Source organism: Bos mutus, chromosome 3 (assembly GCF_027580195.1).
Source record: "Bos mutus isolate GX-2022 chromosome 3, NWIPB_WYAK_1.1, whole genome shotgun sequence".
Classification (NCBI taxonomy): Eukaryota; Metazoa; Chordata; class Mammalia; order Artiodactyla; family Bovidae; genus Bos; species Bos mutus.
The window spans coordinates 114,557,068-114,570,114 of record NC_091619.1 but is presented as its reverse complement, the minus strand read 5'-3'; the positions used below and the strand labels follow the sequence as shown (position 1 = coordinate 114,570,114).

General features: G+C 44.4%; 1 protein-coding gene across 1 annotated transcript in view; it reads left to right on the top strand.

Moving 5' to 3' along the window:
• The window catches only part of COL6A3 (collagen type VI alpha 3 chain), a 90,950-nt gene that overhangs the window by 76,644 nt on the left and 1,259 nt on the right, over positions 1 to 13,047 (top strand). The window contains 3 exon segments of the mRNA XM_070368546.1: positions 696 to 959; positions 2,006 to 2,104; positions 12,006 to 12,170. Of these exon segments, the coding sequence (XP_070224647.1) occupies positions 696 to 959; positions 2,006 to 2,104; positions 12,006 to 12,170 (528 nt within the window).

Sequence of the window (13,047 nt, the reverse complement as noted above, 5' to 3'; positions counted from 1 at the left end):
GACTGTAAATTATGGGGCTTATTCTGTCTTGAAGATTTCAGATTAAGCACGCTGGACTGTGCATTTTCAAAGTATCTTCTTAATTAGATTTTCAACAGAAAAAAAAAAAAGGTAGTGTTATACCTGGTGGATGAATGATGAGATTTTTGATTAATGTGAATTTCACATTTCGCATATGCTGGTAGTTACATCAGTCTTTCTCAGGAGCTTAAATGAGAAATTACTCCTCTGCCTCCCCTAAGCTTCAGATCAACTGTCTACTGGTACATATCTTTAAGATTTCACCTTTGGCCTATATGTTACAGTCATTTAGGGTTTTACTTTTTATCAATTAATTTTTTAAAGTTTTTTTTATGAAGATCATTTTAAAAACTGTGCATCTATTTAATTTTGTCTGCGCTGGGTCTGCGTTGATGCCAGGGCTATTCTCTAGTTGCAGTGGGCAGGGCTCCCCTTGGGTTATGGTGCACGGTTCTTAGCACCATGGCTTCTCTTGTGCAGAGCGTGGGCTCTAGGTGCACGGCCTCCAGGAGTTGCGACGCACCAGCCCCTTGGCATGTGGGATCTTCCTGGACCAGGGATCGAACCTGTGTCTCTTGCACTGACAGGCAGATTCTTATCCACTGTGCTACCAGGGAAGCCCCTAGGGTCGTATATTGTATCTCATGCTCTCTACACTCTGCTCTATTCCGCAGTGAAGGCACCTCGCGAGATCCATGTGTCTGAGGTCACAGAGAACAGCGCCAAGCTGCACTGGGAGAGGCCCGAGCCCCCCAGCCCTTACTTATACAACCTCACCGTCACCTCGGCCCACGATCAGGCCGTGGTTCTGAAGCAGAACCTCACTGTCACGGACCGCGTCATCGGGGGCCTGCTCCCCGGGCAGACTTACCACGTTACGGTGACCTGCTCCCTGAGGTCTCAGGTCAGAGCCATCTACCAAGGCAGCTTCAGCACGAGTAAGTGCAGGGTCGCCTTAAGGACAGTCGGTACCCTTCTCTGCACAGGGTATCAAATGGGGTGGTCAAGGGAACAATTCCGATTCACTGGACCTTGTCCTGAAAAACAGCAACAAGGTTGCAATGAGATCCTGCACATCCTGGTTGTACCAAAGTTGATAAATTAACAAAACGGAAACTGGGCAACTACTGTGAACTATTACCCTGCCTTTGGGGTCCTGGGCTACTTGATGGAGGAAACCTGATCCATGGGGCCCGAGTGTAGCCACTTCCCAGGGAGGAAGAAATATGCCCGTGGAACCTGGCTGGGTCTCAGCCACCCACCATGCCTGAGCGTCGGAAGCACGTTTCCTTGTTCAGTGAACGGAAAACACCCTGAGTCACCCTCCGTAGGGAGTAACCAGGGAGCCCTTGGAGTTGCGCCATCCCAGGACCGCGGGACGTCCGCAGCCCTGCAGAAAGGGCACCGGCGTGCCCCTCCCCTGGGCCCACAGTGTCCTGCCCTGCCCTCTGCTGTGTGGGCCCCGTGGTTCCTGTGCTGCCCCGGGGTTTGCCCATGCATGCTTTCCCGGTCTCTGTTCAGTACTCACGCCCCACCCTCCAAGTTCTCCTGGACCGCCCCCTTAACCCCGACTCTTCTCCACCCCTGCTGCTCCTGGGACGTGGAAGGGGAGGCTCCCACTCTTTTCTCCTGGGCCAGTGTCATTCACATCAAGGAACCATGCGTGAGGATGGGCAGTTCTCATCTGTTACCATGCAATGCAGAAAGATGTGAATCCAAAGACCATTCAGCCCCAGGGCTCTGTTTCCTAGGACAGAAACAGCAGAAATTATGTGGAAACTGTGAGGACCTGTTCCAAGTTCAGAGGTTTTCTCTGTTTGCTTGTTGAGATGAATCAGATATGTAGACAATTAGATAGGAGTTGTGTGTGTAGAGACTTCTTGGGGCTCTGTGTTTCAGTGGCCCACCATGATCCAGAAAATCAAGCCTGCCTCAGTCTCTTACTTTTCTGAGTTACTTACTAGGGGTGAATCTTCTTTTTCAGAGAAAATTCAGCCTCCACCTCCACAAACAGAGCGATCAGCCTCTAGTGCAACCATCAACCTAGTGGTGAGCGCAGACCGGTTGGCTGGGAGTAAAGCAGGTGAGCCGCTGAAAATCTTAGGTGTGTTGCAGCACTAAGAAAGCATTCTTGGGACTACGCTGGCGTGTCCAGTGGTTAAGACTCCGTCTTGCCATGGCAGGGGGCATGAGTTTGATCCCTGGTTGGGAAGCTAAGATCCCATGTGCTATGTGGCGAGGCCAAACGTTCAAAAACAAAAGCAGAGCTAAAAGCAGAACTCCACAGCCCATTCACACTTAAAAGGAGAAAGTCCAGTAAATTATACTATTAAAAAAAAAAAAGAAAGAATTCTTCCAAACAGTTTAATCTGCTGGGGTTCTAATTCTCAGACCAGGAGGGACTTGTATGGGGAATGTTCCAAAGTGGCTCTCTGTGGTCCATCCTGGTCTTAACTTCCATATTCCAAGTTCCAAATGGTGGCTTACCTTGCCGGTCCCGAGGTTCTTAGAAAAAGCTGACCGAGGGCAGCTTTGGGGGACTGTAGCCAGGACTCAGGAGTCCCTTAGTCATTTCCCCGGTGCCTCGTCTTGGGACTTGAGTTTATTTGTGGTCTGTGATGCAGCACAGCATAGGGTTTCATCCACTCAGTGATTTAATTTAGTAAGAAACGACTCAGAAGAACACGAGACAGCTCAGTTTGGAATCCATGAAATTCGGGGGTTTGGAAGTGACTCACGGGATTGATGCTCTGGTCCCAGTTCCTCAGCATATACCCTGGCTTAATCTAGCCTGCCCTTCTCTTGGGCCTGAGCCGAGCATGTGCATGTTCTATGTGAAATCTGTGACAAGTTAGATGTGTTTCTGGAAGTGACAGCTGTTTGTTGTTTTTGTTCCTGGGCAGTGGAACTCTGGGCGACCCATAACCTCTCCTCCAGGGGAACGTGAGCTGTGATTGTTGATCTGTGGGAAACCAGTTATTGAAATGGCCAATATGCTTTGCTTAAGAGTATTCTGCCAAAGATATTGGTATTAATTCCACAGTCAAAATTCCATGGGATTTAGATATCTTTTTGGTTTATAGACCCCAAAGCAAAGGGTTTCCACTAATTATGGGGACGGTTTGTTAGTTTTGAAATTAATATGTTGGCTCCAGAGGGTGAGATAGTTAGATAGCATCACTGACTCAATGGACATGAATCTGAGCAAACTCTGGGAGATGGTGAAGGACAGGGAAGCCTGGCGTGCTGCAGTCCATGGGGTCACAAAGAGTTGGACAGGATTTAGCCACTGAACAACAACCTATTGGCCCCAGTCAGGAGGAGGGAGGTGTATTTCTTTACAGAGTTTGTTTCTGTTATGGATTAGGGCGAAAGGCATTTCCTGGGTGCTGAGCCACTTTTGTGGATCCTGGATGTTCAAGCAGCTACGCTTTCCCACTCTGTCCTGTATCATCAGAAGCAGCAGCACGCTCATTTTTTGAGCTGTGAGGATTCCCCATTTTACTCTTTCCACTGCAAGTTTTAAAATGATCCTTGTTTCTCCACCTCACCCTTTTTGTAGCGTCTGTATCCTAGCTCTGCTGCTGCTGCTGCTGCTGAGTCGCTTCAGTCGTGTCCAACCCTGTGCGACCCCAGAGACAGCAGCCCACCAGGCTCCCCCGTCCCTGGGATTCTCCAGGCAAGAACACTGGAGTGGGTTGCCATTTCCTTCTCCAATGCATGAAAGTGAAGTCGCTCAGTCGTGTCCGACTCTTAGCGATCTCATGAACTGCAGCCCACCAGGCTCCTCCGTCCATGGGATTTTCCAGGCAAGAGTACTGGAGAGGGATGCCATGGCCATCCTAGCTCACCTGCGTTTAAATGAAACTGGGTGGCTTCCTCCTCCACACCTCCATCTCCTTGGGCCTGCTTGGAAATATAGGACTTGGTTCTTTTAGTTGTTTCTGGAGGAGTCTCGTCTGTTACTAGAATAGTATTTTATTCCGCTGATGGACTTTCCCCCTGTCCATGTATACATGTGTATATCTACATCTGTATTTTCACATTTATCTATCATCTCTTAATTCAGCCATAACCCATAATGACTTTTGACATAAGGAGTTATTACAGAGAAGATAATAAAGTCAATACAGGAATTATGAAACGATTACATACATAGATGTTTAATGAGGGTCAGCAAACCAACTACTTATAAAGCTGCAAAACGTTTCAAAATAGTTTATATTTGGAAACAAGTTTAGGAATTGGTCTGTGATAGAGGTTGTTATTCAGCTGCTAAGTTGTGTCCGACTCTTTGCAACCCCACAAACAGAAGCACGCCAGGCTCCTCTGTCTCCACTGTCCCCCGGAGTTTGCTCAAACGTGTCCATCGAGTCGGTGATGCCATCCAGCCGTCTCATCCTCTATCGTCCCTTCTCCTCCTGCCCTCAGGCTTTCCCAGCGTCAGAGAGCCAGGTGTGTTTCAGGCTCCTCTGGCCTTTCCAAGTTCTTTCCTGACATAAATGTATGGGAATAACTCAGAAATTCATGTTACATTGGGTAATTAAGTTTCAACTTCTTAAGAGTCGTGTTAAAAAACTATAAAAACTCTCAATGTTACGACTTTTAACTTAAACTAAAAAAATGGCAGTAAGGATGTGGCATAATGCTTTGAGATGTAGGAGGAAATTGAAGTCTCAATGCCTTGGGTTTTTTTTTTGAAATATATTATTGAAGTATATATATTTGGAGTCATTGAAGTATAGTTGAATTACAGTTTACAATGTTGGGTCGGTTTCTGATGTACAGCAAAGTGACTCAGATATACATATATATTCTTTTTCATATGGATTATTATATGACATTGAACATAGTTCCCTGTGCTAAACAGAAGGGTCTTGCTTATCTATTTTATGTGTAGTAGTTTGGATCTGCTAATCTCAAACTCCTAATCTCTCTCTCCTCCCTTGCCTCCTTTCCCCTTTGATGCCCATCGGGTTTGTACGCTTCTTTTCTATGTCTGTCTGTAAGTCTCTGTTTCATAAGTTCATTTGTATCATACTTTAGATTCCACATATAAATGATATCAAACGGTATTTCTATTTCTCTGACTTAATTCACTTAGTAAGATCATCTCTTGGAGAAGGCAATGGCACCCCACTCCAGCACTCTTGCCTGGAAAATCCCATGGGTGTAAGAGCCTGGTGGGCGGCAGTCCGTGGGGTCGCTAAGAGTCGGACACGACTGAGCGACTTCACTTTCCCTTTTCACTTTCATGCATTGGAGAAGGACATGGCAGCCCACTCCAGTGTTCTTGCCTGGAGAATCCCAGGGACGGGGGAGCCTGGTGGGCTGCCGTCTGTGGGGTCGCACAGAGTCGGACACGACTGAAGCGCCTGAGCAGCAGCAGCAGCAGCAGGACCATCTCTAGGTCGGTCCATGCTGCTGCGAATGGCACTCTTTCATTCTTTTTTTTTGTGGCTGAGCCGTATGACATGGTGCGCATACCCCACATCTTCTGTATCCATTTCTCTGCTGATGGACACTTAGGTTACTTCCATGTCCTGGCTATCGTAAATAGTGCTGCCGTGAACATTGAGGGGCATGTACCTTTTCAAATTAGAGTTTTTCCAACCCCTTTGATTTCTGCTCATAATCAAGGGACCATGGATCAGCTTTTGTCTCTTCTCTGGGGGTTTTCTGCAGCCCGTAGCCCACCCAGCATGGTGCTTGAGTTCAGAGAAGCCGTAAGGGACTCACTAGGATTTCACCAAAGATGGGGTCAGGACTGATGACATTCTGACTTCAGAGTCCCTGAGATCTGTGCATATTGTCGCCACTCGTTGGTAACTTCATAGAGTGTGGGGAATGTGAAACTTCTAGAAAATTTGATGCTTCATTGAGAGAAAATAATTGGGAATAAATTGCACAGTGAGATTTGGGGATGTGTTTGGTCTTCTTATGTGTGGTCCAGAAGGGATAAGAATATATAAACAGTGTTGAGTTAATATAAACAACACAGTCTTTAAATAGGCATCTTGCTGGGCTGTCTTGTTTTTTAAGACTGAGTCACAGATTCAGAAGTAGGAAGGTATTCTCAGTCCACACCTTCAACGCTTAGGTCTCCTCTCTTTACGTGACAGAGAGAAAAGAGATGTTAAAACCGGGGCTTGTGTGTCTTTCAAGGTGATGACTGGTAGTTAGATTTGTATGAACCCAAAACCTTTCTCCTTCCTTCTGACCTGTACAGAACCCTCAGCCCCAGGACCTGAGTGCTGTTTCACATGTGTGTGTGTGCACAAGCATGTATATTTCCCCCCAGTGATTCAAGTCAGTCTGAAAGTATAAATTACTTGCTCTTCTTAACAAGGTTCTGCATAACTGATCTCTAGCCCACAAGTAACAAAACAGTGCTGTGCCTGGAGAAGTCACTTAGTAAACATTTGCTCGTGAACATATGGAGTTACACGCACATACACATACACATACCCGGTCTTGAAAGCTCTTCTTGAATTAATTGGGTATTTACTTTAGAATGTATAAATTCAAAATGCATAAACAGATCAGGAGATGAAAGCTTGCTTTCCTCCCTCCCAATGCCTCCCTTCCCTCTCTCCCATATAATTAAGATGTTTTAGAAATTCCTCAGGGGGTAAAACATTTTAACAATATTCATGTTTTGGCAGAAAGAAAAAAGAATAACAACAAATCATCGTTTATAAGTAACTTTACAAGTACAGTAACTGTATTCTTCCTCTGTAGTTGTATGTATATTTCACATCTAAGTGTCAATTGCCACAATATGCATTCTTTCTGCAAACCTGTATTTTCTAGGCAATTCAGGCAAGTATCAGTTTTAAAGCCAGCATTTTTATGTGAACATGAATACAGGTTGATTCTTTTTGTTTTTTGCAGCTCCAGTTCACTAGAAACATGGTTTGTGCTTGCAGAGATGTGGCCCTTTCTTGTATAGTAAATGCTAGACACTTTTGTCTGTGTGCCTTTTTTACCACATGAATAAAAGATTTCCTAGGTTTTGATTCTGTCTTTAGGAACTGAATTTTGTCATAGTTAGCCACTCTGGGTTTGGGGAGCATGGTGACCAGTGTTTGAATCTGTGCAGGAATCTGTGGGCCAGAATCCTGTGAAATGAACAAGTCTCTGATCCGTGGCATCCAGTGACGGGGAGGAAGACTGGACAGTACTAATACCTGAGTTTTCGTTGGTGTTTGTTAATGTTCGCCGCTTTGGAAATGCACATTTGATAGGTACTTCTTTACCAGAAGTGTGACACAGGCCCAGAACGTGAGGACACCCTAGCGAAAGGATTCTTTGTCTCCCCTGATGAGGCCTGGCCCTGTTTTGCATGGAGTGTGAGCTGTGGCATCAGTGTGAGGTGGAATGTGAGTAAGGCAGCAGTGTGAGACGAAGGTTGACCACAGCAGCAGACCAATAGCATCAGGATTCCAGACTTTGCAGTCCTACACGATGCATAAATATTACTTATTTATTTTTAGCTGTGCTGGGTCTTCGTTGCTATGCGTGGGCTTTCTCTAGTTGCGGCACGTGGGGGTCTATCCTTCCTTGCGATGTGCGGGCTGCTTGTTGCGGTGGCTTCTCTTGTTGCGGTGGCTTCTCTTGTTGCGGAGCACAGGCTCTAGGTGTGTGGCCTTCAGGAGTTGTGGTGCATGGGTTTAGTCGCTCCGTGGTACATGCAACTTTCACCGACTGTGGACTGAATCCAGGTCCCTTGACTGGCAGGCAGATTCTTAACCACTGGACCACCAGGGAAGCCCCATGATTCCATTTTAAATGGTTAATCCTTTTTTTTTTCCCTCAACAAAATATAACAAGCCCTGTGAAAAGAGAAAAAATCCCTGCCCACTTTTTGCTTTTCTCAGCATCTAAAAGAAACACACCCACTTTTCTGGGATGCATTTGCTGCCTGAAAATGGCATTTAGTAGCAATTAAATGAATCTTCCAGTGATCATCACAGTCTTAAAGCACAGACTACGATAGGTGTTTCTGTAGTGTGCTTCACTCCTGCTGGTTTGGAGGATACTGTATTTGTATTATGTTTCTGTCACCATCTCTCTCTTGTTTCTCTTATTTTTGGCTGAAGAAGCCTTGGAAATATATTTTATATGCATATGATTAGTAAAGCAAAGATTCTGAAGGTTTCAAAGAGCAAAAAAAAAAAAAAAAAAAAGACCTCAGAAAATTTGCTTTTTTAGTGTTATACAATGAATCCTAAACTATTGACCTACCTATGTATGAAGAGATGTTTTGGTGCAAAAGGGAGTCAAATAACTAACAAAATCTGTAGCATTCATTTTAGTTACTCTAGAAATTAGCAGTCTGTAGAAATGACCATGCTTTGTCTGAGCGGGCATTTCTGGGTCAGTTACACAGCTCAGAAGGAAATAAGTTCACCACTGTTTTGCCTCCTTTATTGATTCTAAGATGCACAGATTTTCCCACCATAGTACTTCCAAAATGGAAATGTGACTTGAAGTTGATGACATGTTGTGTCTTATTGGCAGCATTTTCTCTTACTTAGCGGAATATAAAACAATCATGCATCATAAAATTAAGGTATCTTAGATTTGATGAAATCCAGTATTTGTGTGTTCTACCATGAATATATAGCGTTGGCTGCCATAAAATGATGTGATGTGGAAAATATATGATTTTATGTTGATAATAATTTAAAGAACGAGCTTAACCCCACAAACTGAGGTACGTTAAATAGCTACAAACACTTTCTCTCCTTGGTTGAAGAGACATAGCCATCTTCAAGGCAGTGTGTTTATTGCTGCGTGAGAAGGTAGCTAAGTCAGCTACCATGTTTAAATCATGAGGGGTCCCCAAGGGCATTTGGCATTTTTTTTACTGTGAAGCATAAAAGTCTTATGAAATGATACTTTGTTGGTTAAGACCTGAAACTACATTTAACATACAGCTACAACTACATTTAAAATAAAGTCAAAAATGCAGAAAATATTTCCTTGGTAATTCTGAGTCAGTAATCAAAATATAGACGTGGGAAAGTTTTATTTATTCCAGCCAGTTGTATCTGCTTCAGAGGTTTGGAAGCACTTCACATCATGTCAACAGTGTCTGGTCCGAAGGCAATTAAACCTTCTTGTTTTGAAGCCGTTAAACTAATAAGGAACATAATTGCACGTATTTATATCTGTACCATAAACACTTTCCACTCCTCTTAAGCCCCACAGTTTTGCTTAAGAAAGTACTGAAATATTGATAACTTGCTGGCTTGGAAAATGTCAAAGATGATGCCTTTAAAAATGCTACTTTTAGACACTGTAGAAATCTCAACTGATAAAAGACAAGAATTTTTAATTTAACATGTTTTCAGTTTTAGATACCTTTTTCTAGTAATAAAACAATAGATACTCATTGTGAAGAATTCAGAACATACCGAAAAATGTTAGAACATAAAACCTCCCATTTTGATGCTTGAGAACCTACTATGGATCTCCACTCAGTGCTCTGTGGTGACCTAAATGGGAAGGAAATTTAAAAAAAAAGAGAGATATATAATCTATGGCTTCCCTGGTGGCTCAGATGGTAAAGGATCCACCTGCAATGCCAGAGACTTGGGTTTGATCCCTGGGTTGGGAAGATCCCCTGGAGAAAGGAAAGGCTACTCTACTGGAGTGAGTAGAGAAGAGGAAAGAGAAAAGGAAAGGCTACTCTACTGGCCTGGAGAATCCCATGGACTGTATAGTCTATGGGGTCACAAAGAGTCGGACACGACTGAGTGACTTTCACTTTCATACTTTTCAGGGTTTGATCTCTGGGTAGGAAGATCCCCTAGAGAAGGAAAGGGCTACCCACTCCAGTATACTTGCCCAGAAATCCCGTGGACAGAGCACCCTGGCAGGTGACATGTCCACAGGGTTGCAAAAGAGTCAGACGCAACAAATATGTGTACTATGGTGGACTCACTTTGCTGTACAGTAGAAACTAACGCAACATTGCAGAGCAACTATACTCCGATACAATTTAATTTAAAGAAATGGAGAATCCCAGGATTTTGTCTTTAGATACTACTGAGGCCCATGTTAATTTATTTCTCTTGGTTCTTCAAGTGTCTGTGTGTCCAGAGTGGTCGTGTCCTGATAGCTCATTAGTAAACCTTACAGGTCTTGGCAGTGACTCCTGCTGGAATAAAGGATGTAGAATGCAAGAGCTGTGGTTTAGTGCTGGAGAGCAAAGGTGAAGATCAAAGGAAACTGGAAAAGCCAGTGGGTCAGGGAACACTGTCCTACTGCAGGACTGCCTGCAGGCTGGGCATCCTCGGGTCTGGGAGGACTTTTGTCTGCTTCAGAAAGCACAGTCCAGTAGGACCTAAAGAGCGAAACACGGTGGGCCAGGATGGGAATGCACTTTGAATAAACAACGTGGAACCGACCTGGGCCCCTGGGGGATGCTGTAGGGAAGAAAGAGGAGGGGATGAGGTGACCATTCGGCCAGGTTCCCACACTAATGGGGACCCACTGCTAAACAAGGGATGTGTGTTTGTGGCTGAATGGTCTTACTTTGCTCAGTCCCCTCTTTCCTTAAAACCAGGCCTTCTGCCCCAGTGCTGGCACTTATAAGAGGAGGAACATTGGTTTTGTGAGTTATCATCACTTTATCCTGGCCTCCTCAGGTCTTCAAAAAGCTCTGGGTAGCATTGCTGGCCTTCTGGGCCTCTGAAAAGTCTGCAGCTCAGAGATGCTGTAATTGTGGGGCCACCTTCCTCCTGCAGGTGTGATCGCCTCCCCAAAGTCACCAGGCAGTGTCTTAGACCAATTCTGAGCTTCAATCCTGTGCCTGCAAGTCTGGTCCCTTATGGCTGACCCAAGCTTTGGTTTTCTATCTGAAGACCCAGGTCTTTCCTTTAACTTCTTAGTATCAACCAGCATTTGCAGAAGCTCACCACCCCTGCCACCCCTGCAGCTGGGGAGAAGGCCCCCAGAGATGTGAGCCTGGTGTGTGTGTGTGTGTGTGTGGGAAGGGGGGAGCAGTGATTCACACATGTAGTTACATAAACAAGTAGCGTTGTCCACTCCACGGGCTTTGTTTTACGTTTCTCAAATTTTCAGATAACAGTTGATATTAATATTAATGCGTCTCTCTCCCAGCCAGATCTAGAGTTTGCCAAAAAAACTCTGTAAACAGAAGTTTTACTGTGTGTGAACTGTAGACTTTTCTCTCCAGGCATGGTGGAAAATGTAGCTTTCACTCTGCAGCTGGGCTGTATCAGAAGCATGCATTTAAAATGCATTCAAAACATAAAAGACTTCCTTAACTGGCAAAAGAATGCTTCTCTGTCTTCAAAATAGCTTTACTAGGTGACATTTTCGCTGTTGTGAGTTTTACATCAGTGTTAGCACTTCTTTTGGCTTGTAAACTTTGGCTGGTCACAAAGTTAGTAGCTACACACACACTTGTATGCATATACGCACATACTCATAAAGGATTTTCTTTTCCCACTTTGACTTTTGTTTTTCATCAACTTGGCTTGTAGTGAAATGGAGAGTCTTGTTTTTGAACAATGTTCTGACAGAATTTAATTGCTATTTTGCCAAGGAGTAGAAAACTCCAAGGTTTTAAAATTTAAGTTGCTTCTCTGGGGGTTGAGCATTGAAAGAAATGTAGACTAACTGACTCAGTGATTGGAAAGGGGAAAACAAGTTCATTTCATCTGAAATCATCCGATAATAGTTGCCAACATTTGAGATTCCAAGTACAGTCTGTGAAGCCCTTTTATTGATAGGACTGTATTTATTGCTCTTGAAGCTGTAGGTGATTATTATGTCCCCCTGACAGTATGGATATCGAGGCTCTGGGGGGTAAAGGAATTTTTCCTTCTGGAAACGCTTTCTGCTTTCTTCGTCTGACAGCACTGAGATTAGACCTTCAGCTCCTCGTGCGAGAAGCAGAGTCACTTACACATCCGCATTAATCATCTTTCCCCATCTTGTTCCTCAAGATATATGTAAGTTGCCAAAGGACGGCGGAACTTGCAGAGAGTTTGTATTAAAGTGGTACTATGATTCCGTAACTGAAAACTGCGCCCGATTCTGGTATGGAGGCTGTGGTGGAAACGAAAACAGATTTAATTCACAGGATGAATGTGAAAAGGTTTGCCCTCCTGGTAAGTGATTCTGATCTTGTGTTCGTGGTTTTTGTAGATAAAGGATCCAGGCCAAGCATTTATCTTTTAAAGATGTTTAATGATAATGATGCTGATAGATTTGAAAAAGAAGGTAAACTGGATTTTCGGATGAGGAATTGTACAAATAAAATACATAGTATTCATTTTCTGAGTTATTATTATCTCCTAAAAGCGTTTTTGCCAATGAGGAAACATGGCTAACCACTCCTCACCCTTTGGAAATATTCCTAAGCTGCTGGGACTTCCCTGGCAGTCCCGTGGTTAAGACTCCATGCTTCCACTGCAGAGGCTGTGGGTTCAACCCCTGTTTGGGGAACTAAGATCCCACATGCCACCCTGGTGGCTAAAAAAAAAAAAAAGAAATATTACTAGGTTTCTGGTATTCATAAATATTGTAACAGAAATGATTATTGGGAAAATAATGTAATGAAAAATTAATAATAACCTCTATATAGTCTGTGTGCCAAGTTGCTTCAGTCGTGTCTGACTCTGTGTGACGCTATGGACTGGAGCCCATCGGGCTCCTCTGTCCATGGGATTCTCCAGGCAAAAGTACTGGAGTGCGTTGCCATGCCCTCCTCCAGGGGATTTTCCCGACCCAGGGATGGAACCCACGTCTCTTACATCCCGGTATTGACAGGCAGGTTCTTTTCCACTAGTACCATCTGGAAGCGCCTATGTATATAGTCTGCGCTAAGTCCCTAGTCATGTATGACTCTCTGCGGCCCCATGGACTGCAGCCCACCAGGCTCCTCTGTCCATGAGATTCTCCAGGCAAGAATACTGGAGCGGGTTGCCATGCCTTCCTCCAGGGAATCTTCCCGACCCGGGGATCAAACCTGGGTCTCTTTTGTCT